This window comes from Leptopilina heterotoma, unplaced genomic scaffold (assembly GCF_015476425.1).
Source record: "Leptopilina heterotoma isolate Lh14 unplaced genomic scaffold, ASM1547642v1 Lhet_183, whole genome shotgun sequence".
Taxonomy (NCBI): domain Eukaryota; kingdom Metazoa; phylum Arthropoda; class Insecta; order Hymenoptera; family Figitidae; genus Leptopilina; species Leptopilina heterotoma.
In genome coordinates, this window is record NW_025110901.1 from 2,046,244 (window position 1) to 2,070,993 (window position 24,750).

Sequence of the window (24,750 nt, forward strand, 5' to 3'; positions counted from 1 at the left end):
CCTTATAATTTTTTTAAATAATTTAATTCGTTCAAATAATTTGGTTAAAATTTTTAAGAATAGTTGCATTTTTAGCGCAATTTATTTAAAATTATATTAAAAATAATTGAAAACCCTGCGATGAGTTTTTATATTTATAAAAATAATTGAATTCTTGCAACGATTATTATTAAAATTTAAAAAAATAATTGCAATTTTTAAGAAGAATTTTATGAAAAACTATTTAAAAAGATAATTGAGTTTTTTTCGAAAAATATTAGAAAAATTCTGTTTTAAATAACTGAATTCCTGTGAAAATTTTTTTATTTATGAAAATAATTGAATTCTTTTAAAAAATGTTATTAAAATTATATTCAAATAGTTTAATTATTATAATGAATTTCCTTAAATTTTTTTTTAAAATAATTGAATACTTTCAAAAAATTTTGTTAAATTTTTTAAGAATAATTGCATTTCTAGCGCAATTTATTTAATATATATTGTATTAAAAATAATTGAAATCCTGCGATGAGTTTTAATATTTATAAAAATAATTGATTTCTTGCAGCGATTATTTATTACAATTTTGAAAAATAATTGAATTCCTAAAAAGAATTTTATTATTTATAAAAATAATTGAATTCTTCCGAAGAATTTTATAAAAATCTATTTAAATAATTGATTTTTTTTCGAAAAATATTAGGAAAATTCTGTTTCAAATAATTGAATTCCTGTGAAAATTTTTTTATTTAAAAAAAAAGGAATGTTTGTGAAGAATTTTATAAACATTTTTTTTTAAATTATTCAACTCTTTTGGGAAAATTTTTTATTAAAATAGTGGATATTTTAAAAATCATAATCGTAAAAAAAAAATCGCAATTTTTGAAAATAATTTGAAAAATGTTTCAATTTTCTTAACTTCCCTGACAAAAAATTTTTTTTCCTGTCATTTCCCTGACTTTACTAACAAGAATTTTGTTTTCCTGACATTTCCCGTAATTAAATTAAAGATCAATTTTTTCTCTCTCTAAATCTGAATCAGTTAAAATTTTAACTGCTTTAAATGATTTAGAGAGTTGATTAAAAATTTAAATAGTTATAAACTATAGAAATTTTCTTTGATTTAAAAAAAACAAGAGAGAAAGTAGAAAAAAATTTGATTTTTGCTGTTGGTCGTTTGTTGGGCTCTTTTCATGCGAAACAAAATAAGCTTGTATTTGTACGCACGTATATAACTAGAAAGAGAAAATTCCCTTGATTCAAATGCGCGAGTCTTTCAGAGTGCAACGCAGGCAAACGCATAAGCCAGTGGTTTAGGTCGATATTTTGGACGACCGCCAACCAGACGCTATCACAATCACAACGATGCCGGCAAAAGCAATGAAAGTTAGGGAATAGGGAATGAAACATATATTATTATTCAAAATATAATTATCTAAAAATCTCCAAAATGTCTGAAAGTCCAAAAAATATCTAATATTCAAATATATAAAAATCCAAAAATCTCTAAATATCTCAGTCTTTAAATCTCTAAATAATTGGAAATCTCTATAAATGTTTAGAAATTTTTAAATCTGACACAAAAATTCAAAATCGAATTTATAAAAAAAATTTAATTTGTTCAATACTGAACGAAAAATTATTCAAACCGAAACTTAATTCGCTATTTTTCAAGACAATATTGTTTTTCAGTTTAAAAAATTTTAGAAATATTTTCCAGTTTCGTAAATTAATAAAAATTAAAGTGAGAAAAAGAAAATTACTTTCATTTCATTGCACTGTTTATATAAAGTATTTTAAATTTAGACAGAATATCACAAAAAAGGATCAAATTGAATAAAATATAAATAAACTTACATATATTCGAAATAAATCTTTCCGTAGATATTTATAGTTTTTGTCCCTTTTCCTTTTTGTTCTCCTTGATTTAATCATTGGTTTTCGTTGAAATAAACTTTCCATTTTATTGCAAATAAAATAACTTTTGCTTTAATTGTACCTTTAAAGTAAAATATTTTAAATTTAGAGTTAGAATATCAAAAAAAAAAAAAAAAAAAAAATTGAATAGAATATAAATAAACTTACATATTTGGAATAAATCTTTCCGTTTATCCTTTTTTCGTCGAGTGTATAGATTTAATTATCGTTTTTCATTGAAATAAACTTTCCATTTTGTTGCAAAATTTCTATTTCTTTATTTCGGTTGAAATAAATTTTCCCCGTTTCATTACAAAATTGTGATCCACTGAAACAAAAAGTAAAATGTTACCAGAATCACAATGATTTTTTCATGGAATTTTAAGAAAGAAAGGTAATTTTAATTTTTATAAAGTAGATTCAGTTTAAAAAAAGGGATTTTTCGAATTATACAAAAAATTATTGTTTTTATTTATTTTTATTTTTTGTTCAATAAATATATAAATACTAATTTATTTTCTCCCTGGAATTAAGATTTTAAATAATTTTAATTTAAAAGCTTCTTGAAATTTATCTATTTCTAAAAATTCATATTATAACGCATTTTTAATATTCAAATTTTAATCTGAAGTTGTAACTGAAATTCATTTTCAAATCAATTTTCATTAGAAAGTTCCACGAGAAATCACTTATTTAAATACAAAAATAAATGATTAATAGAATAATTGATTATTTCTTTAAATTAAATAAGAATTTTATTAACATTTTTAAAAATAATTAAATTCCCAAATATTTCCTTAAAAAAATTGATTTTATTAAAAATTTGTAATTAATAATTTTATTATTAAAGTTGAATTTTTCAAAAAATTTTATGAAAATTGTGTTTCAGATCATTGAATTTCTTTAAAAATTGTATATTATTTATGAAAATAATTGAATTCTTTCAAAAAGTCTTATTAAAATTATATTGAAAACAATTCATTTATTATAAAGAATTTTCTTAAAATTTTTTAAAATAATTGAATTCTTTCAAAGAATTTTGTTAAAATTTTTAAGAATAGTTGAATTTTTTGCGCAATTCATTTAAAATTATATTAAAAATAATTAAAATCCTGCGATGATTTTTAATATTTATAAAAATAATTAAATTCTTGCAACGATTATTATTAAAATTTTAAAAAATAATTGAATTCCTGAGAAGAATTTTATTATTTATAAAAATAATTGAATTCTTGCGAAGAATTTTATTATTTATGAAAATAATTGAATTTTTGTCACCGAACTTTAATAAAGTTTTTTAAATAATTGCATTCTTGAGAAAAATTTTTTAAAAATCTTTTTAAAGAAATTATTTTTTTCAAAAAATGTTATGAAAATTGTGTTTTAAATAATTGAATTTCTTGGAAAATTGTATATTATTTATGTAGATAATTAAATTCTTTCATAAAATTTTATTAAAATTATATTGAAAACAATTTAATTATTATAAAGAAGTTCCTTAAAATTTTTTAAAATAATTGAATTCTTTCAAAGAATTTTTAAAAAATTTTTAAGAATAATTGAAATCCTGCAATGAGTGTCAAAAATAATTGATATCTTGCAGCGATTATTATTACAATTTTAAAAAATAATTGAATTCCTGAGAAGATTTTTATTACTTATAAAAATAATTGAATTCTCGCGATGAATTTTATAAAAATCTATTTAAATAATTGATTTTTTTCGAAAAATATTAGGAAAATTCAGTTTTAAATAATTGAATTCCTGTCAAAATTTTTTTATTTATGAAAATAATTGAATGTTTGTGAAGAATTTTATAAACATTTTTTTTAAATTATTCAACTCTTTTGGAAAATTTTTTTTATTAAAATAGTAGATATTGTAAAAATCATTGAATTACGAAAAATTTGTGAAAATAATTGAATCGTTTGAAAGAATTCTATTAAAATTTTTTGAATTGTTCTCAATAACTTTATCAAAATTTTTTAAAATAATAAAGTTTTTTTTAAATACCTAATTGAGTTCTTTTAAAGAATCTTTGTTAAAATTTTGAAAATTGATTTTTTCGAGAAAGTTATTAAAGTTATTAAAATTGTATTGAAAATAATTGAATTCCTGAGAAGAATTTTAATATTTATGAAAATAATTGAATTATCGCAAAATAGTATTTCTATTAACAAAACGTTATTTTCAAAGTAAATTTCTTTATAGAAAATTAGAAAAATTTACTTCAGAAATAGTAAAATTATTCTGATTATGGGAAAAAAGGAAACTAAACTGTAATTTAAAGCAAAAAAAAGAGGAAATATTTGAGAGACAAGAACAAATATTATTCATTTTCGAAAATATCACAAAACGAAAGTTTCATTCACGTGTATTTGCAACATTTGCAATAAGATAAAAAATTACATTTCTCAAATTTTTTATAACATAACCTCCAAATACACGTGAACTATAATATTAAATAATATCTAAAAACCAAAGTTTACCCTTTTTTTTTTTACTAAAATAAACAAAGTTTGTTGTGAATTCACGCAGCAAATTTGATGAACTTTTTCTGCTTTTTCCTTAGCGCGCGATTTCTAACCTCAAAATAAGATGCAAAATATCCGAAAATTGAAAACAAATTTCTCTGCGAATATTTCACGGATTTTAACTGAGCGAAAACTTACTACATACTTTGAAGGGAGAATTTTCGAATTAATTGAACGTTTTTGAAAATACTGAACTGATTAATAATAAATTTATAAAAAAAAAGTCTTGTTTTGCCGGCAACCGGAACAATGGGGCAAGCACAAGAGACACAACAATGACGACAATGACTTTATGAAACAAAATTGATACCTAAAGTAAAACTGTATATATTATTTTGTCGAGATAAAAATATTTATTGAAAAGTTATTACCTTGTTTTTAATAATTAATAAGTTAAAAATAAAATCAGAAAATAAATAAAAATCGAAGAGAGACAGAGAAATAATTGAGAGTCACTGGAGTCACTGTACTATTCGGGAAATGTACATTTGTCGCCACCTGGCGGACATCGAATGGACTCAACAGTCAATATCTCATAAATAGAGTTAGTTACCGACAGTTCCTTCCTTACTTTTATGTTCGTACATTTGCCAAACGGAGTTATTTATTAAAATATGTCGTGTAGAATATTATTATTAATTTTAAAGATACTCTAAATTTTATTTAACAATCCTTTAACATTGGGGAAAAATTCAAATGTGAGTATAAAAGTCAAATAGTCACCATATTAATGAGATAATAAATGTCACTGGACGCTTCATCTACGTCGTAAAGAGATTTTTTAGGGAGGATCTTTCTTTATTTTTCCCCCATTAATTAAATTCAATTTCATTTAAACATTATTCTCGAGTATTTAATTTAATCAAAAGTGTCAACAAATCAATTGGACAATTTATATAGTTCGTGATGGAAGTAATGATTTTGTGAATAATCTAACGAATAAACGACCATGTTTGCCCTCTTGAACAATTCTCTACAAAAGATACTTTCTTGACACTTGTAGATGTATGTATTGGGTGATTATTTTTACACGATTATATATTCACACGTCTTACAAATTGTGATAGATTCAATTTACAGTGAGAAATTTTGTGATTGGAAAACTATTTCTCCCTTTTTTTTAAGAAAAACTTTTTACTATACACAGTAAAAAGGAAAATATTTTACTTCAGGATGCAAGTAATGTTAAAACAATGAGACATTTGATTACAATAAGATACAAATAACAAGGTCGAATATTTATTTACGATACTTTCGTTCAGTGATTAGATTTTTTGAAATAGTATTTAAATTTTTTCTTTCCCCACTGCTTTCAAAGTGTTGCAGTTTTTTTTCTCCTATTTACACCCGATTTTATTTCTATTTTAAAACATATTTTTTTAATAATACACTATAGATAAGATAATTATTTGATATCAAATTCTTAATGAGAAAATTTTTCCTGTGTGAAAAATAAATGTAAACAAAAAAATTTTAGCCAAAATGGAAAAAGAGAAAAAGAAACGGGACATGATACACTCAACTCAGTCCCAAAATATTCTTCGAAATTTGATGCTTCGTGATTTTGGATTGAGAACAACGCATAAAACTAGTACAAGGGAGCTTGAACCGATTGCAGAAACAAAACTTGTACTCAAGGACCACAAGGAATTGGTAATTCGATCAATATCTAATTAATTTTTGTTTCGTTTTTAATCTGCAGTTAATTCCTACTCTCTGGTTTAATAATTTCCAATTCTAATCAATTCTACTTTTTAATCAATAAAAAAAAGGAATTTTTAAATTATTAGATTGTAATTTAATAATTTGTCCTCAGATGAAGTCACTGTTGTTTTATTCTAATTTTTTATTACTAATTTCAAAAAGTCAATAAAGAGGTACAGTTGCAATTTTTAAAAATAATTAGTTATTCTACGAATTATTGGTTTTTTTATTTAAATAATTGAATTTTGATAATAAGAATTAATTTAAAAAAGAATTTTAGTTAAAAATACAAACAAAAAAATTGAATTTTGGAAAAGTTACAAATGATTCCAAAAGTTCAATTATTTTCAAACATTATAAAAATTCTTCGCAGAATTTCAATTATGTTCAAAAATTAAAAAAAAAATTCTTGTCAAAATTTCAATTATCTATATAAATAATAAAATTTTATTCTTTTCATCGAAATTCAATTATTTTTAAAAATTTTAATAAAATTCTTGGCAAAATTTCATAGAAATTCAATTATTTACAAATTTTTTAATAAATTTCTTCGAAAATAATTCAATTATTTTCATAAGTAATTCAATTATTTAAAATACAAAATTTCCTAAAATTTTTCGAAAAATATCAATTATTTAAAAAGATTTTTATAAATAATAAAATTCTTTACAGAAATTCAGTTATTTTTAAAAAAAACTTGAATAAAAATCGTTGGAAAAATTAAATTATTTTAAAAAGTAATAAAATTCTTCGTAAAAATTCAATTATGTTGAAAAATTTAAAAAAAAATTCTTGTCAAAATTTCAATTATCTTTATAAATAATAAAATTCTTCTCCGAAATTCAATTATTTTCAAAAATTTTTATAAATAAAATACTTGGCAAAATTTCAATTATTTTAAAAAGTTTTCCTTAATTCAATGATTTTCAATATCTACAATTTTAATAAAATTTTCCAACAAAATTCAATTATTTAAAAAATAAAATTCTACGCAAACCTTTAATTATTTTCATAAAATAATAAAAATTTCACAGAAATTCAATTATTCACAAATTTTTTATGAATTTCTTCGCAATCATTCAATTATTCATAAATAATAAAATTTTTACAAGGATTCAATTATTTTCGTAAATAATAAAATTCTTTTTAGGAATTCAATTTTATTATTGTTTACTTTTGTATTTAGATAATTGAATTCTCGTAGAATTTTCTAAGAAAATTTGATTTAAAAATGAATATTACTTTAAATTTTTGATAATAATTGAATATTAAAAGGATTATAGTGTGAATTTTTGGAAATAATTGAATTTTGAAAAGGTTTCAAATTAAAATCTTTGAAAATCTGAATTATTCATATTTTTAACTAACAATTCTGTGGAATTAATTTTTTTGAGAAAGTTTAATTGCGGAATTTTAGTTTAAAACATGAAAAAAAGATTTAATTTTGGAAAAGTTACAAATTATTGCAGAAATTTAATTATTTTCAAGAGTAATAATATTCTTCGCAAAAATTAAATATTGTTCAAAAATAATAATATTCTTCTTGAATTATTTTTAATACAATTTTAATCAAATTTCTCGAAAAATGTAATTATTCTTAAAAATTTTATTAAAATTTTTCAAAAAGAATTCAATTATTTAAAAATTTGTTGATAAAATTCTTTATGAGAATTCAATTTTAACAAACATTCAATAAATGATTTATTTTTTAATTTAAATAATTTAATTCTTTTCTAGAATTTTCTAATAAAAATTGATTTAAAAATGATTTACCGTATAATCTATTAATTATTTATGAAAATAATTGGATTATTGCAACGAATTTTATTACATTTTTTAAAAATAATTGCATTTTTTTGAGAAATTTGACTATTTGTAAAATTAATTGAATTCTTGCGAAGAATTATATTAGGATTTTTGTAAATATTTAACTTTTTTTTGAAAAATTGTATGGTAATTTAAATTAATTTAAATTAAAAATTAAAAATTTTAATTAAAATTATTTTGAAATGTAATCGTATTTTTGAAGAATTCTAATTGAAAATTTGGAAAATAATTGAATTTTAAAAAAAATTTAGAAGGAACTTATTACCAGGTTTGTTTCAGTGGTACTCGAGAGTTCAATTATTAAAATAAATTATTAGATTATTATTATTAATTATTAAATATAGGTAAATAAATTATAAATTATTAAATTCAATTAATAATAATCAAAAATATCTTACATTCAAGTTGCTGTTAAAATATATTTTTGTGATTTCTATACGAGTTGTTCAAATAATATAATTTAAAGAAAAACTGTTGGAAAAATTATATATTTTTTAAAACATGAAGAATTTTCATTAAATTAAATTTCAGAAAGCAAATCTTTTAAAGTAACAATGGCAACGAAAATTTTACACACATGTTGTTTTGCTAGTTTATAGTAATTTATATAGTTGTATAATTTATAGTATAAAAATAATTCAGATATTAATTTTCATGAATAGGGAAAATAATTCTAAAATCGATTTTTTTTCTTTTTAGAAATGTGACCTGCCGGGTGTTCCGAGGGGATCGTTCTTAATGGTCTTTAGTCCGGATGGGTTAGTATATTTACAAAAAAAAAAATTCTTGAGATACATTTAATATTTTAATGTATTATAAATGCTTCTTTTTTTCAGTACAAAAGTCGCGTCGACACATGGGAATCATAATATTTACATAACGGACCTCACTACTGGTAAAAATATCCGAATACTTTCGGGACATCCTCGAACTCCTTGGTGTATTGCTTTTCATCCGTCTTCAAGTGAAATTTTAGCTTCCGGTTGTTTAGGTGGTCAAGTACGAGTTTGGGACCTCAGTGTAAGTTCAAACACTTTTCTTTCTTATTTTCCATATAAAATTCGAATTTCATTTTTAAATTAAATAATAATAATCAGAATATTCTGCCCTTATGTGAAATTAGGACTTTTTGATTTCAAATTTTCTTACAGCTTAAATCGTCATGTCAAAAGATTGACAATTAATTTGAAAATAGAGTAATTAGTGTAATTAAAATTTTGAAATATACAATTAAAAAGATTTTGAATAATTGAAATTCAGTAAAATTAATTAAAAATAAATTCTTTTTTTCAAGTATTTTATTATAATTTTTGAAAATTAACTATTATAGAATTTTTATCGAAAATTTTAGAAATAATTAAATTTTTAAAAATTTTAATAAATAATCTTCAAGTGTAAATTCGATAAAAAATTAAAATATTAAAATAGTTTTGAAAAAAGTAATTCTCTGACAAAGTAATATTTAAAATTTTTTTAAATTTACTATTTTAGAATTTTTGAGAAATTATTTATAATTAAAATTCGTCAAAAATTTGATTATTTTTAAAATATTTTTTAAAAACTCAATTATTTATTTGTTTAATAAATTTTTTTTGTAAAATTTAATTATTTTAGGGAATTTTATTAAAATTCGTTGCAAAATTCAATTATTTTAATGAATTTTAATAAAATTTTTGTCTAAATTCAATTTTCAGGAATTTTTAAAAAATTTATTGCAAAATTCAATTATTTTCAGGAATTTTAATAAAATTTTTGTCTAAATTCAATTTTCAAGAATTTTTAAAAAATTTAGTGAAAAATTCAATTTTTTCCTGGAATTTTATTAAAATTCTAATTCATCTATAATTTTAATAAAACTCTTTGCAAAATCCAATTATTTTCATGAATTTTAATAAACTTTTTGTATCCTAAATCCAATTTTTAGGAATTTTAAAAATTTTTTTTGCAAAAATTAATTATTTTCAGGAAATTTAATAAAAAATTTTGTCTAAATTCAATTTTCAGGATTTTTTAAAAAAATTTATTGAAAAATTCAATTATTTTCATGAATTTTAATAAAACTCTTTGCAAAATTAAATTTTTTTCTGGAATTTTATTAAAATTTTAATTCATCTATAATTTTAATAATTCATTCTTTGCAAAATTCAGTTATTTTCAGAAATTATTTTAAAACTTTTGCCAAATTTAATTATTTTAAGGAATTTAATTAAAATTCATTGCAAATTTTAATTATTTTTCAAAGATTTTACTAAATTAAAATTATTTTTTAAAAAGATTTTACAAAATTTCAATTTAAAAAAAAAAAATTTAATTGTTATGTAATTGTAAAACTATTGCGTCTTTCAAAAATTATTTAGAAATATTTTTAAAAAGTTAATTTTACGAATTTATTTATTAAAATTTTTGAATATATTCTTCCTTAATATCTTTAAAAAGAAAAATGAACTGTTTCAATTATTATAAAAAATTGAATTTTTGTATTTAAATAATTGAATTCTTGACGAACTTTCGGAAAAATATTAAAAAGTAATATAGATAATTGATTTAGAAATGAAGTTTTGTTAAAAATTTTAGAAAATAATTGAATTTTTTTTGATTAATTGAATTTAGAAATCAGTGAAGAATCAGGGAAATAGAAAATAAAATATTTGTGACAACACTAAATTAAATAAACGACTTTTTATAGAAAAATATTTTGGAAATTACTTTCGAAAAATTAATCCAAAGTATTCAAAAAATATCAAATTATTTAAAATCTTAAGTATTCCATGAATTTTCTTTCTCCCATTAAAAAAAAACCATAGGTAGTTGCAATTTTTAAAATTAATCAAATATTTTATCGCAGTTATTTTTCTATTTAAATATGTAATTGAATTCTCGTACAACTTTCTAATAAGAATTGATTTGAAAAAGAATTTCAGTTAAAATTTTAGAAAATATTTCAAGAATTGGGAATTTTATTAAAATTGAAACTGTAAAGTGTTATTACAGGGTGGCCGCTGGACCGGGAAACCGGGAAAACCGGGAAATGACAGTGAATTTTTTTGGACAGGGAAAAACCGGGAAATGACAGTGAATTTTGATCTTGACCGGGATTTTGGAATTTTTTTTTTTAAAACACACATTACTTTGTGAGAAAAAATAGAAATATTTATTTTAAGACTTAGGTATTAACTATATTTCATTAAAAAAGATTGAATGATCTTCTATAAAATCTATTTATATTTTGTCGGAATTTTATAAAAAGTACTATAAAAATATTCAATTTCTAGAATTTATAAGAAAATTATGAATTTTGTTGTCCAACGTAACAGACTTAGAAAAAGAAAATATTAAATTTAATTTTAAATTCTTTCTATTTCTAACAATAATTAAACAAAATATAATTTTAATTAAATTTGTCAAAAAAATTTCAAAGAGAAAAAATTTCACATCCTATAAAATAATGAAAAATAAATCAATTTAAAAATTTTTTTGCAATTAATATTATAACAAAACAAATAAGAATTATTAAAAATTTGAACTAATTAGAATAAAAGTGATACGAAATTTATAAAAATGAATTTTTGAATAATAAATAAAGTAAATAAAAATAAATAAAATTTCTTTTCTTAGAAAATAAATTTTAATGATAGATCGTCCAACGTCCTTCCGGCAGGACGAAAAAGACTCAGGTGAGTCCCTCCGAAATCACTAAAGAAAACTAACATGGATTCAGATAAATAAAAAATTAAATATATCATTGGAAAGGTAATGAATCAAGCTTTCAGCGCATATAAATATCGAGCTTGTAAGTTCAAAACTAAGGGCTGGGTAGTTTGAAGAAGTTCCATGTTCCAAAAATTCACATAATTTTTAGTCACAGAATGACGAAGCCCGGTCCTGCCGGCAGGACGCTTTTCGCTTTATTTAAGAGACTACCTAGCCCAGGTTTATAAATTTAAAGACTCGATATTTACATCATTTGAAAGCTTGTTTCATTACCTTTCCAACGATATATTTAGTTTTATATTTATCTGCTTCCATATTAATTTTATAGACCAATTTCGAAGGGACTCGCGCCTGAGAATTACTCACATATACTGAACAATAGTAAAAATAAATTTTTTTTAATTGAACAATTAGGTTTCATTCTTTGAACGTTTCTGAAGAGAAAGAGACTTGTCCGGTCAAAAAATATTGATTTTCGAGGATTTTACATTAAATTTACGAAAAAATGTTTTTTTCACTGTTTAGAAACATAGCAAGTTTGAAGGCTTTGAAAAATGGTTTAAATTATTATTTTAAAAAGTCAAAAATATGGATTTTTTCGTCTTTTCGTCTACTTTAATCCCAAAGAGTGCCAGAAAAGAAAAGTTGAATTCCCTTTTTTTAAAAGCCTTTTTTGCGGAACGTCCTTCCGGCAGGATGGGCGCTTGGACGATTTATCATTAAAAAACCGTATTTTTCATTAATATCAATTAGTTTTTTTTACAATTATTCATAAGCAAATTTTTCTATATTTTAGAATGTTAAATTAATATTACTAATATTATTATAGATTGAATTTAAAAAAATTTCAAATTGAAGTTTTAGAAAAGTTGAATTTTAAAAGATTTTAATTAAAAATTCTGAATAAGTTAGTTTTTAAAAATATTTTTATTCACATTTTTTCAAATTAGTTATGTTTTTAAATATCTAATATTTAATTGAAAAATTTTCAAATTATTCAAAATTTCATGAAATTGTCTTGTAAACAAGTGGATTTTAGAAATATTTTAGTTATTTCTAGAATATAATTGAATTGAAATTTTGAAAATAATTCTTAATAAGTTGCAGTAGCAATTCTTAAAAATTATTCAAATTTAAAGGATTTGAAATTTGAATACCTACTATATGGAAAAATAATGGATAATAATTAAATATTTATTTCAAAAAATCTATTTAAGTTCAAAATTATTTTTAGGGTTTGGGAAAAAGTCAAAGTTTTGTCTAAAAATCAGGAAATTCTTTCAATCTTTCATGGAATAATTTATTTTCAGAGTTATTATTTATGACCGGGAAAAATAATTTATGACCGGGAATGGACCGGGAAATGACCGTGAATTTTTTTTTACAAAAAAAGTGGCCACCCTGTATTAATACAAAATGAGGTTTTTAAAAAGTATTGACAAAATTGGATATTTTCTCAAATTTTATTAAAATAAATTTTTATATTTCAAACGATTTCATTTTCTCACTTTAAAAAATTATTCTTAAATATTATTGTATTTTTTTCAAATTGTAACTAAAAATTTAGAAAATCAAATTTTACAAAAAATTCTAACAAGAATTGATTTAAAAGTGGATTTTGAGTTAAAATTTTGAAAAATAATTGAATATTTGAAGTGTAATAACGGCAATTTTAAGAAATAATTATATTTTAAAACAAAATAATTACACAATTGTAATTTTTTTTAATATTTTAATTCAATTAAAATACTGAATACTGAAGTTTTGAATAATTTAATGTAAAAATTCTAACAAAAATTAGGTTTTTGAAAAATTGTAATTAATTTTTTTTGAAGATAATTGAATTCACGAAAACATTTTTAAAAATTGAAACAATTAGAAGTTTTTGTCAAATTTCCTTTTTTTGAAAATAATAAATTTTTATTAAATTTCAAAAAGAGTTTTTGTAACTAACAAAGGGCCCTTAAAAATTTCACGCTCGCTTGCCCGCGTGTAATTATGCTAGTTTAATTTAAATTAACTTAATTGAGTAATTTAATTTAAATTAACTTTTAAAGTTAAAAATGTCCCTAAAGTTTCAAACGTTCAAATGAACGACAATACTTTTTTACTACTTTTAAATTGTATTTTTAAAAGCAAAATTATTTAGTATATTAAAAAGAATAAATTCTTAACTAAAATTTAGTAAATATTTAAGTTTAATTATATTTTTTTTTATAGTAATTTTTAAACATATTTAAATAGAAAAAAAGTGTCCTTTATTTATACTTTAAAAAATTTTGGGAAAATAAATTGAATTTAAATTAATTTTTGAAATTTAATTTATATTTTTGAAATTTAATTTAAATTTAATTTTTAGATTCTAAACATTTACACATTTTTAAATTAACGATTTTTTTAACAGGGAGGAAGTGAAGTATGGAACTCAGACAGTCAAACAGTAATCGCGTCTCTTGCATTTCATCCTTCCGAAAGATTACTCGTAATCGCAACGTACAACGAAATTCATTTTTGGGACTGGAGTCAATCTGAACCATTTGCTGTTATCGCAACAAAACACGAGAAAGAAAGAGTTAGGTATGTAATTTCGAATTAGAATTATATTTCCCCTTTCTTTCTATTTTTTCCATTTGCAGGATTCACAAATTGTTAGCAATTCACTTTTTTTCATTTACTTAAAATTTTGTCACCAATTTCATCAGTTTTGATAATTTGTTACCTTTCTCATATTTTTTCAAAATTTAAATAATTTTTTGAATGGAATATATTTCATGAAGTTTTAAAAATTTTTCATTTAATGGTGTCTATTTGAATTCAAAATCTAAAAAAACATGAGAAAGCTGAGGAATGTTGAAAAAATCCTTTAATTTAGAAAGAAATTGTTTCCTATAGTTGTGAACTTTTGAAAGAGTTTCAGTTCAATTTATTTGTCGTAGGTATGTCGCTTTTGATAATTTAGGAAGAAAACTAATCACGGGAATTGCCAATGCACCCCCTGCTCAATCACAATGGGATCGTCCTCCTTTAGAACAATTGTACCGTTCTATACCCCGGTAAGTTGAGAAGATTGAATATTTTTTACATTTAGAAAAAGAACTAGAGTAATTAAATGAATGGTATAATAATTTAAAAAACAATAACTTTACAGTCTCGTACGAGAAAGATCGCAAGAATTCGAAATTTCCTCTCAGGCGTTGAATTATCATTCAACGCCTCCAATTCATCTCTGGAATCATGGAATGTTGCCGAGTTCAAATAGATATCGAGATATATTAGATGAGAGAATTCCTTTCACTGAAGGAAGAAATATCAGAAGGAACCAATCAACCGAATACGATCCGCGACTATTACAAAGGTTCTATTTAAGGTTATCATCAGCACGGCTTTTTTTATTTAGTTGCACAATTATTATTTTTTAAAATTTTGCTACGTAGAATTTAGAAATTTAAACCTACTCCAGGGTGACCACATGTCAGTAAAATCAATAAAGTCAGGGAAATGTCAGGAAAACAAAATTCTTGTCAGGAAAGTCAGGGAAATTACAGAAAAACAAAATTCTTGTTAGTAAAGTCAGGGAAATGACAGGGAAAAAAATTTTTTGTCAAGGAAATTAAGAATATTGAGACTATTTTCAACTTATTTTCAAAAATTGCGACTTTTTTGACTTTTTTCCAAATATTGCAACAAAATACCACATTTTTTTAAGTATAAAATGCAAGCCTCGCACTCATCTACTAAAACCTACTAATTATTTACTACTTTTTTTACGATTTGCTACTATTTAGATACCTACTTTTTTTCTATGTTTGAGAATTTACACTACTTTAAATTCATTAACAGTTGAAATAACAAAATTGTTTTAAAAAACTTTAATAAAGTCATTGAAAACAATTCAAAAACTTTTAATAGAATTCTTTCAAATAATTCAATTATTTTCACAAATTTTTCATAATTCAATGATTTTTAATATCTACTATTTTAATTAAAAAAAATTCCCAAAAGAGTTGAATAATTAAAAAAATGTTTATAAAATTCTTCACAAACATTCAATTATTTTCATGAATAAAAAAATTTTCACAAGAATTCAATTATTTTAAACAGAATTTTCCTAATATTTTTCGAAAACAATCAATTATTTAAATGGATTTTTATAGAATTCTTCGCAAGAATTCAATTATTTTTATAAATAATAAAATTCTTATCAGAAATTCAATTATTTTTGAAAATTTTAATAATATTCGTTGCAAGAATTCAATTATTTTTATAAATATGAAAACTCATCGCAGGATTTCAATTATTTTTAATACAATTTAAAATAAATTGCGCGAAGAATGCAACTATTCTTAAAAATGTTAACAAAATTCTTTGAAAGAATTCAATTATTTAAAAACATAATTTTAAGGAAATTGTTTATAATATTTGAATTGTTTTCAATATAATTTTAATAACATTTTTTGAAAGAATTCAATTATTTTCATAAATAATAAACAATTTTCTCAAAGAAATTCAATTATTTAAAATACAATTTTCATAAAATTTTTTGAAGGATTTCAATTATTTTTAATATAATTTAAAATTAATTTCGCTAAAATCTCAATTATTCTTAAAAATTTGAATAAAATTCTTCAAAAGAAATTAAAATTTAAGAAATATTCAATAATTCAATAAATTATTAAATTTTGTATTTAAATAATAGAAATTTTGAGATGAGTTTTATTATTTGTGAAAATAATTGAATCCCTAAAAAATTTTATTATTGTTAAAAAATATTTAATTTCTGCGAAGAATTAATTTGTAACTTTTCCCAAATTAAATCATTTTTTTCGTGTTTTTAACTTAAATTCTTCTATAAATGCATTATTTTTAATAATTTTTGAAAAAGTTCTTTAAGAATTTTCAAATTCATTTGTTTACAATTCAATTTTACAAAATTTCAATTACTCGTAAATTCTTCAATATTAAATATATATTAGAAAATAAAAATTTCGAATAATTTCAAAAAGATCCGCAATTAAACTTTCTCAAAAAAATTAATTCCACAGAATTGTTAGTTAAAAATATGAGAAATTCAGATTTTCAAAGATTTTAATTTGAAACCTTTTCAAAATTTAATTATTTCTAAAAATTCACGCTATAATGCTTTTAATATTCAATTATATTATCTAAAATTTAAATTAATATTCATTTTTAAATCAAAATTTTTATAGAAAATTCTACGAGAATTAAATTATAAAAATAACAAAATTAATAAATAATTTATTGAATAATTAAATGTTTCTTAAAATTGAATCCCCATAAAGAATTTTATTAATAAATTTTTAAATACTTCAATTACATTTTTCGAGGAATTTGATTAAAATTGTATTGAAAATAATTAAAATTCTGTAATGTGTTTTCTTATTTATGAAAATAATTGAATTCCTAAAAAGAATTTTATTATTTACGAAAATAATTGAATCCCTGTAAAAATTTTATTATTTACTGAATAATTGAATGATTGCGAAGAAATTTATAAAAAATTTGTTTTTTAAATTATTTTCAATCAAATTTCACAGAAATTCAATTTGAATTTCTGTGAAATTTGAAATTTTTTTTATTCAATTTTTATTATTTTATGAAAATCATTCAAGGTTTGCGTAGAATTTTATTTTTTAAATAATTGAATTCTGTTGGAAAATTTTCTTAAAATTGTAGATATTGAAAATCATTGAATGGAAAACTTTTTAAAATAATTGAAATTTTGCCAAGTATTTTATTTATCAAAATTTTTGAAAATAATTGAATTTCGGAGATGAATTTAATTATTTCTGAGGATAATTGAAATTTTGACGAGAATTTAAAAAAATTTTTTGAACATAATTGAATTTTTGCGAAGAATTTTATTACTTTTGAAAATAATTGAATTTCTGCAATCATTTCTAACTTTTTCAAAATTTTTAAATTATATCGTACAATTTACGGACATTTCGTCTTTTCTCAATCAAATTACGGATTTTACGGGCCGTTTTTCAAAAAAAAAAATTATTACGGACTTGAAGCAAATTTACAAACCTAGTTCGAGCCCTGTATTTAAATAGTTGAATTCTAAAAGAACTTTCGGAAAATTAGTTAAAAGAGAGAAGAGATGAAGATTATTTGAAAATTGTAGAAAATAATTGAATTCAGGAAGGGCTGTACTTGTAATTTTTAGAAATTTTTAAAATTTTTAAATTTTACTAATTTTGCGTAAACTTTCGTATTTTCCAGTAAAAAGAATTTTGTCAGGGAAAATAATTTTAATGTCAGTAAATTGTCAGGAAGATTGATAAACTGAAACTTGTGACCACCCTGAACTCTAATTTTCTTATTGTAATAATAATTTTGCTCGTTTTACTCTCTTTGTTCTTACTTAGTCTCTTTCTACTTTATTCTCTTGCCATTTTTCTATTTTACATTTGTATTTAATTTAATTTTCATTTTTACATTTTGTATATTTTTCAAAACCTTTGGTATTACTAACTTTTGGTTTGTGTCGCTTTTAGAAACAACTTATTTCCTTTGCATTTAGAATTTTAGATAGAAATTTATTAGCAGTATATTCTTAGTAATTAAATAGGCAACAATTTTTAACAATCAATAAGAAACTGTTTTTGAATAGGAAATTAAAAATATTTTTTTAGAGACGCGTCGGTTCCGGTGGTTTCTGCGCCAATAAGACGACCCTCGACGAGCACAATTTTTCGTTCAAACAGCATGGGAAATCCTGTTGAATTTGGTCGTTTGGTTGAGAGAATTGCCGAGCAAACTCCAAATACAAATACAAATACAAATAATAGTGCTTCTACTAATCCGAGAAACGAAACGAGAAATGAAAATCGTTCCTCCGACGATACCAACAATGGACAACTATCAACGTCTGAACTTCTTGCACTCAGTCTAATTAATCGAAGCATAATCAGAGCGGAAAATATTGAGAACGAGTGGCCGCAAATGGGAGAGCGATTATTTCGCAATGACGCCCAGGAAACTGAGCGCAGGATAAATCTTTGTTATCGAAATTTAGTCGATCAATATCAATCGGTTGTTCGAAGATACTGTGCCATCTCTCGAAATAGAGACACGGTAAGATTTTAATTTTTAAATATTTTTTACTAAAAGAATATTTTTTATTTTTTCTAATTTATTTCATTATTTCTTCCTCATGGAGGAAGTATTTTATTTTATTTAAAGAATAATGAAATGTTTTTAATTTATTAATTCTTAGAAAAGAAATATTAATTTTGTTTTTTTATAATTTAATTCTCGTTGAATTTTCTAAGAAAATTTGATTTAAAAATTAATATTAGTTTAAATTTTAGATAATATAATTGAATATTAAAAGCATTACAGTGTGAATTTTTAAAAATAATTAAATTTTGAAAAGGTTTCAAATTAAAATCTTTGAAAATCTGAATTTTCCAATTTTTTAACTAACAATTCTGTGGAATTAATTTTTTTAAGAATGTTTAATTGCGGATTTCTTTGAAATTATTTGAAGTTTTTATATTCTAATATATATTTAATATTGAAGAATTTACGAGTAATTAAAATTTTGTAAAATTGAATTGTAAACAAATGAATTTGAAAGTTTTTAAAGAACTTTTTCAAAAATTATTAAAAATAATGCATTTATAGAAGAATTTTAATTAAAAACACGAAAAAAAGATTTAATTTTGGAAAAGTTAGACATTATTGCAGAAGTTCAATTATATTCAAGAGTAATAATATTCTTCGCAAAAATTAAATATTGTTCAAAAATAATAAAATTCTTCTTAGGGATTCAATTATTTTCATAAATAATAAACTTTATCGCAGAATTTCAATTATTTTTAATACAGTTTTAATCGAATTTTTTGAAAAGTGTAATTAGTCTTAAAAGTTTTATTAAAATTCGTCGAAAGAATTGAATTATTTAAAAATTTGTTGATAAAATTCAATATGGAAATTCAATGTTAAGAAACATTCAATTATTCAATAAATTATTTATTTTTGTATTTAAATAATTGAATTCTAGTTGAATTTTTAATAAAAATTGATTTAAAAATGAATTTCAGTTAAAATTTTAAATAATAATTGAATATTAAAAGCAATGTAGCGTGGATTTTTAGAAATAATTAAATTTAAAAATTTAAAAATTTTAAAAATTAAATATTAATTAATTTCATCTCCAAAATTTAATTATTTTTAAAATTTTTAGTAAAATTCTTGTCGAAATTTCAATTAAAAAATTTTCCTCAATTCAATGATTTTCAATATCTACTATTTTAATTAAATTTTCCAAAAGAATTCAATTATTTAAAAAAATTGTTAAAATTCTACGCAAACTTTTAATTATCATAAAATAATAAAAACTTCACTTCAATTATTTGCAAATTTTTTATAAATTTCTTCACAATCATTCAATAATAATTCATAAATAATAAATTTTTTACATGGAATTAATTATTTTCGTAAATAATAAAATTCTTTTTAGGAATTCAATTATTTTCTTAAATAATAAAACACATTGCAGAATTTCAATTATTTTTAATACAATTTTAAACGAATTTCTCGAAAAATGTAATTATTCTTAAAAATTTATTAAAATTCGTCAAAAGAATTCAATGATTTAAAAATTTATTAATAAAATTCTTTATGGGAATTCAATTTTAAGAAACATTTAATTATTCAAAAAATTATTTATTAATTATGTTTTTTTTGTAATTTACCTAATTCTCGTAGAATTTTTTAAGAAAAATTTGATTTAAAAATGAATTTTAGTTAAAATTTTAGATAATATAATTGAATATTAAAAGCATTATAGCGTGGATTTTTTAAAAATAATTGAATTTTGAAAAGGTTTTCAAATTAAAATCTTTGAAAATTTTAATTTTTCATATTTTTAACTAATAATTCTGTGGAATTAATTTTTTTGAGAAAGTTTAATTGCGGATTTTTTTTAAAATTATATCAAGTTTTTATTTTGTAATATATTGAAGAACTTACGAATAATTAAAATTTTCTGAAATTGAATTAATTGAATCAATTGAATAATTGAATTTTGAAAATGTTTCAAATTAAAATCTTTGAAAATTTTAATTTTTAATATTTTTAACTAATAATTCTGTAGAATTAATTTTTTTGAGAAAGTTTAATTGCGGATTTTTTTTAAATTATATCAAGTTTTATTTTGTAATATATTGAAGAATTTACGAATAATTAAAATTTTCTGAAATTGAATTGTAAACAAATGAATTTGAAAATTCTTAAAGAACTTTTTCAAAAATTATTAGAAATATTGCAGAAACTCAATTATTTTCATAAATAATAAAATTTTATATAGAGATTCAATTATTTTCGTAATTATTAAAAATAATGCATTTATAGAAGAATTTTAGTTAAAAACACGAAAAAAAGATTTAATTTTGGAAAAGTTACAAATTATTGCAGAAATTTAATTATTTTCAAGAGTAATAATATTCTTCTTAATGATTCAATTATTTTTAATACAATTTTATTCGAATTTCTTGAGAAGTGTAATTATTCTTAAAAATTTTATTAAAATTCGTCGAAAGAATTAAATTATTTAAAAATTTGTTGATAGAATTTTTGCAAGGGAATTGAATTTTAAAAATCTATTCAATTTTTATTGAATAAATTATTTATTTGCATTTTATTTGAATTTAAATAATTTAATTCTAGTAGAATTATCTAATAAAAATTGATTTTCATTTCATAAAAATGAATTTCAGTTAAAATTTTGGATAATAATTGAATATTAAAAGCAATGTAGCGTGAATTTTCAGAAATAATTGAATTTGGAAATTAATTTTTTTGAAAAAGTTTAATTGAATTTTTTATATATTTTGTGAAGTTTTTATTTTCTAATACCTATATATTTAATTGAAGAATTTACGAATAATCGAAATTTCGTAAAATTGAATATTGTAAACAAATAGATTTGAAAATTGTCAATGAACTTTTTCGAAAATTATTAAAAAATAATCGATTTAAAGAAGAATTTTAGTTAAAAATTCTTGAATGTAATAATTGAATTGATAATGATTTTATAACTCGGTCATTACTATAAAACATGAAGAAATTGATCACTCCGAGTCGAAGACTCGGAGTTATCGATATCTTCATATTTTATATTTATGAAAAAATTTAATTTATTGTTTTAAGTAAAATGTTCTCTTATTTGACTCGGACTGTTTATATTTTTGTCAGTCATTGGTTCATAAATTGTCCGTAATTTTTCTTTTTTGGTCCGTAATGTCCGTATTTTTAAATACTTTCACTGGTTCGAGCCCTGAATTTTTTGAAAAAGTGATTCTTTTTCTCATTTTTCGACAACTTTTCCAAAGTTTCGACCATCGATTTTGCTCCTTTAAAAATTAAAAATAACAATTGTCACTAGGAAAAATTTTTTTTTAAAAATTTTTGTGACAATTCTAATTTATAGAATAAAATTTGTACTTTAGAAATTAATTGCAAACTGAAAATGTGTATTTATAGATTGATCGTGGAACTGATCCAATGGACGCGCCAGAATCATCAACAAGTTCGCAATCGACGGAAACAAGGGAGCCGAGTAGAAATTATTTGGAGACTCAAGCATCCGCTTGGAGTGTACGAAGTCGATTGAATTACAGTGCTCAAGCGAATAATACAAGTTTGGAGAAACTTCAACGATATCAACGTGTTTTAATGGCAAGGGCCGAGCAAGAGGAAATTGGCACTGCACTTCAAATATTGCGCGAGGCATTAAATGCAACAGCCGAAAATAATAGTGCGTGCCTCGCGAGATTACAAAAATTACGTGAACATTTACAAGCGCACACAACAACGAGTTTGCAGCAAGTTCTTCGCAATGCACTCAACGATGAAATTGAAGCACTCAACAATATGGAAGTTCAACTCACCAATACAAGTTCACGAATTGAAATGCTTCGCGATGAATTATCAACAAATGGAGTTTTACGTCCCAATCAGGCAACCGCAGTTTCCCAATTAAATTTTCTTGAATCTATTTCCGTAATGTTATCTAATGACACTTTGCGTCCTTCTTCTAGAAATGGAGAAAGTAGTAGAAACAGGAGTGATGAGAGTCGAACTAGAGGTAACGAATCGGAGACTAATCGAACTCAAGAGGAGAATAATTCTGGTAGAACGGAACAAGGCCAAGAAACGGAGAATCGAAATGAAGATTATCTCAGGGAAATTGTCGATAGATTTTTAAATTCACGGGAGAATTTGAATACTGCTGAGGAATCGAATTCGAATAGAGGAACAGCAACAACGACAACTACAACACCCAGGGAGGGAAGTAGCCGTGGGAATTCAACTCACAGTAGAAGTAGAACGCAATCAAACTCGAGGACGAATAGAAGGAGAGTCGACGATACGGATACGGATGATGAGCCGCCGAGAAGACGACGTCGTCGCGAGGGTTCCCACATTTGGTATCCGAACTACAATTCCAATTCACGAGTACGAATCGAAATTACTGGTAAGTGATCACTTCTTCTCAACTTTTTTTAAACTTTATTAAGGGTTGCCAAAGGTCAGGGAAATTAGGGGATTCAAGGAAAAGTCAGGGATTTTTATTAAAATTACTGGAAAAAATTAAATGTTTAGAATTTATTACAGGGTGTCTACTAACATTTTACTTAATATTTAATAATTTTTAGAGTGAAGCAAAATATTCTTTTGGGTCAGGGAAAAAGTCAAAGTTCTGTTTGAAAATCAGGGAAAAATAAAGTTAAATTTTTGTGGCAACCCTGTAAATATGTAATATTAAAATAGAAAAAACAATAACAAAATGATTTTTTTACAATAAAAAAATGTTATTTTCAGAAGACAGTTCCCCGTCCAGTGACGAAAGTTTCAACGAAGTTCGATCACAACTTTTTGGCACCTCAAATTTCACAGTAAGTTCGAGATCCGCCTTTCAACCCAGCATTCCAAGGCAATCACAAAATTCCACAAGTCCACCAGAAAATCGCAATGCCAATCCATCGACGGCAAATAATAGCGAACAAACAGAGAATCCAACATCTGATCAAAATATAAATAACGACAGAAACCAAAGAACATTAAGCTTGATTACTTATGAATTGCAAATGGCTCTCGATTCATTCAAAAGGAGTCTCAATTCAGAGCGAACAAATCAAACGGAAAATCTATCGAGTCATACGGCGGCGGAAATCGCTCGCGAGCAATCCGACAACGGCTACTGGTTACTCGAGGAAAACAGTAATTCAGATTCAAATCAAGAGGATCAGAATTTAAATCCAAATTCAAGTTTCCAAAGATGGACGAGCCGATGGATACAATTGAATCCATCGAATAGAGACAGTGATAATGAATTATTTTCCAACGAACAAGGCAGAAGGAATACAAACGATCGGGTCCAATCAACCGAGTCGCGTAATCATGACAGAAATCAATTATCACCAATTTCGATAAATTCAACGCGTTATGAGCGACCGCCACTCTTTCCGTTTAGAAGTCTTCGAGAGAATCAAGCGAGACGAATGGAATCAAATCAGGAAACTGCTCAAAGTGAGACGAGAGCGGAACCAGAGGCAAGAGCAACGACTTCCAGGAGTAATGATGATTCACGGGAGGACGATGAATCTCGTAATTCACGAAGACAACCGCCAACTAGAAAGGGTAATAATAATAATAATAGTGCCGAAGCCAAGAGACTCAAGGAGGAGCGAAATCGAAGAATGAATAGAGTTAGTCCCTTGTCGCAGAATCAGAGTCTCAGTGATAATATTGGCGTTCGTCAGGGAATTCAACTTCTCAGTAGATACATCGATAACATGCAACGATTGTGCCGGTGAGAGAATTTTCAGATTTAACTATTAAAAAAAACAATAAAATTTTATTTTATTTCAAGTGAACATTTTTTTTTAATAATTTAAATAAAACATTTATAAAATCCCTTTTTTAGGTTTTATTTTTCAATTCAATTTTTTTTTTTTCAAATTCAATTCAAATTCATGTTATCATGGTTTTACATTTCACGATGATTTTCATTTGTCAAATTTAATTTTTCAATAACTATTAT

General features: G+C 22.5%; 1 protein-coding gene across 5 annotated transcripts in view; it reads left to right on the forward strand.

Annotated features, from left to right (window-relative positions):
• Positions 1-4,991: 4,991 nt before the first annotated feature.
• The window catches only part of LOC122500399 (probable WRKY transcription factor protein 1), a 35,836-nt gene continuing 16,077 nt past the window's right edge, over positions 4,992-24,750 (forward strand). For 2 of the 5 annotated variants that reach the window (XM_043609311.1, XM_043609314.1), the window contains exons 1-10: positions 4,992-5,128; positions 5,908-6,083; positions 8,661-8,719; positions 8,798-8,981; positions 14,077-14,249; positions 14,609-14,725; positions 14,821-15,039; positions 18,332-18,773; positions 22,188-23,181; positions 23,529-24,519. In XM_043609311.1, the coding sequence (XP_043465246.1) occupies positions 5,913-6,083; positions 8,661-8,719; positions 8,798-8,981; positions 14,077-14,249; positions 14,609-14,725; positions 14,821-15,039; positions 18,332-18,773; positions 22,188-23,181; positions 23,529-24,519 (3,350 nt within the window). In that variant the 5' untranslated portion in view covers positions 4,992-5,128; positions 5,908-5,912. Of the gene's footprint in view, positions 5,129-5,292; positions 5,436-5,907; positions 6,084-8,660; positions 8,720-8,797; positions 8,982-14,076; positions 14,250-14,608; positions 14,726-14,820; positions 15,040-18,331; positions 18,774-22,187; positions 23,182-23,528; positions 24,520-24,750 lie in introns of those variants that run through there. The other 3 variants (XM_043609313.1, XM_043609315.1, XM_043609312.1) reach the window with 3 other exon arrangements.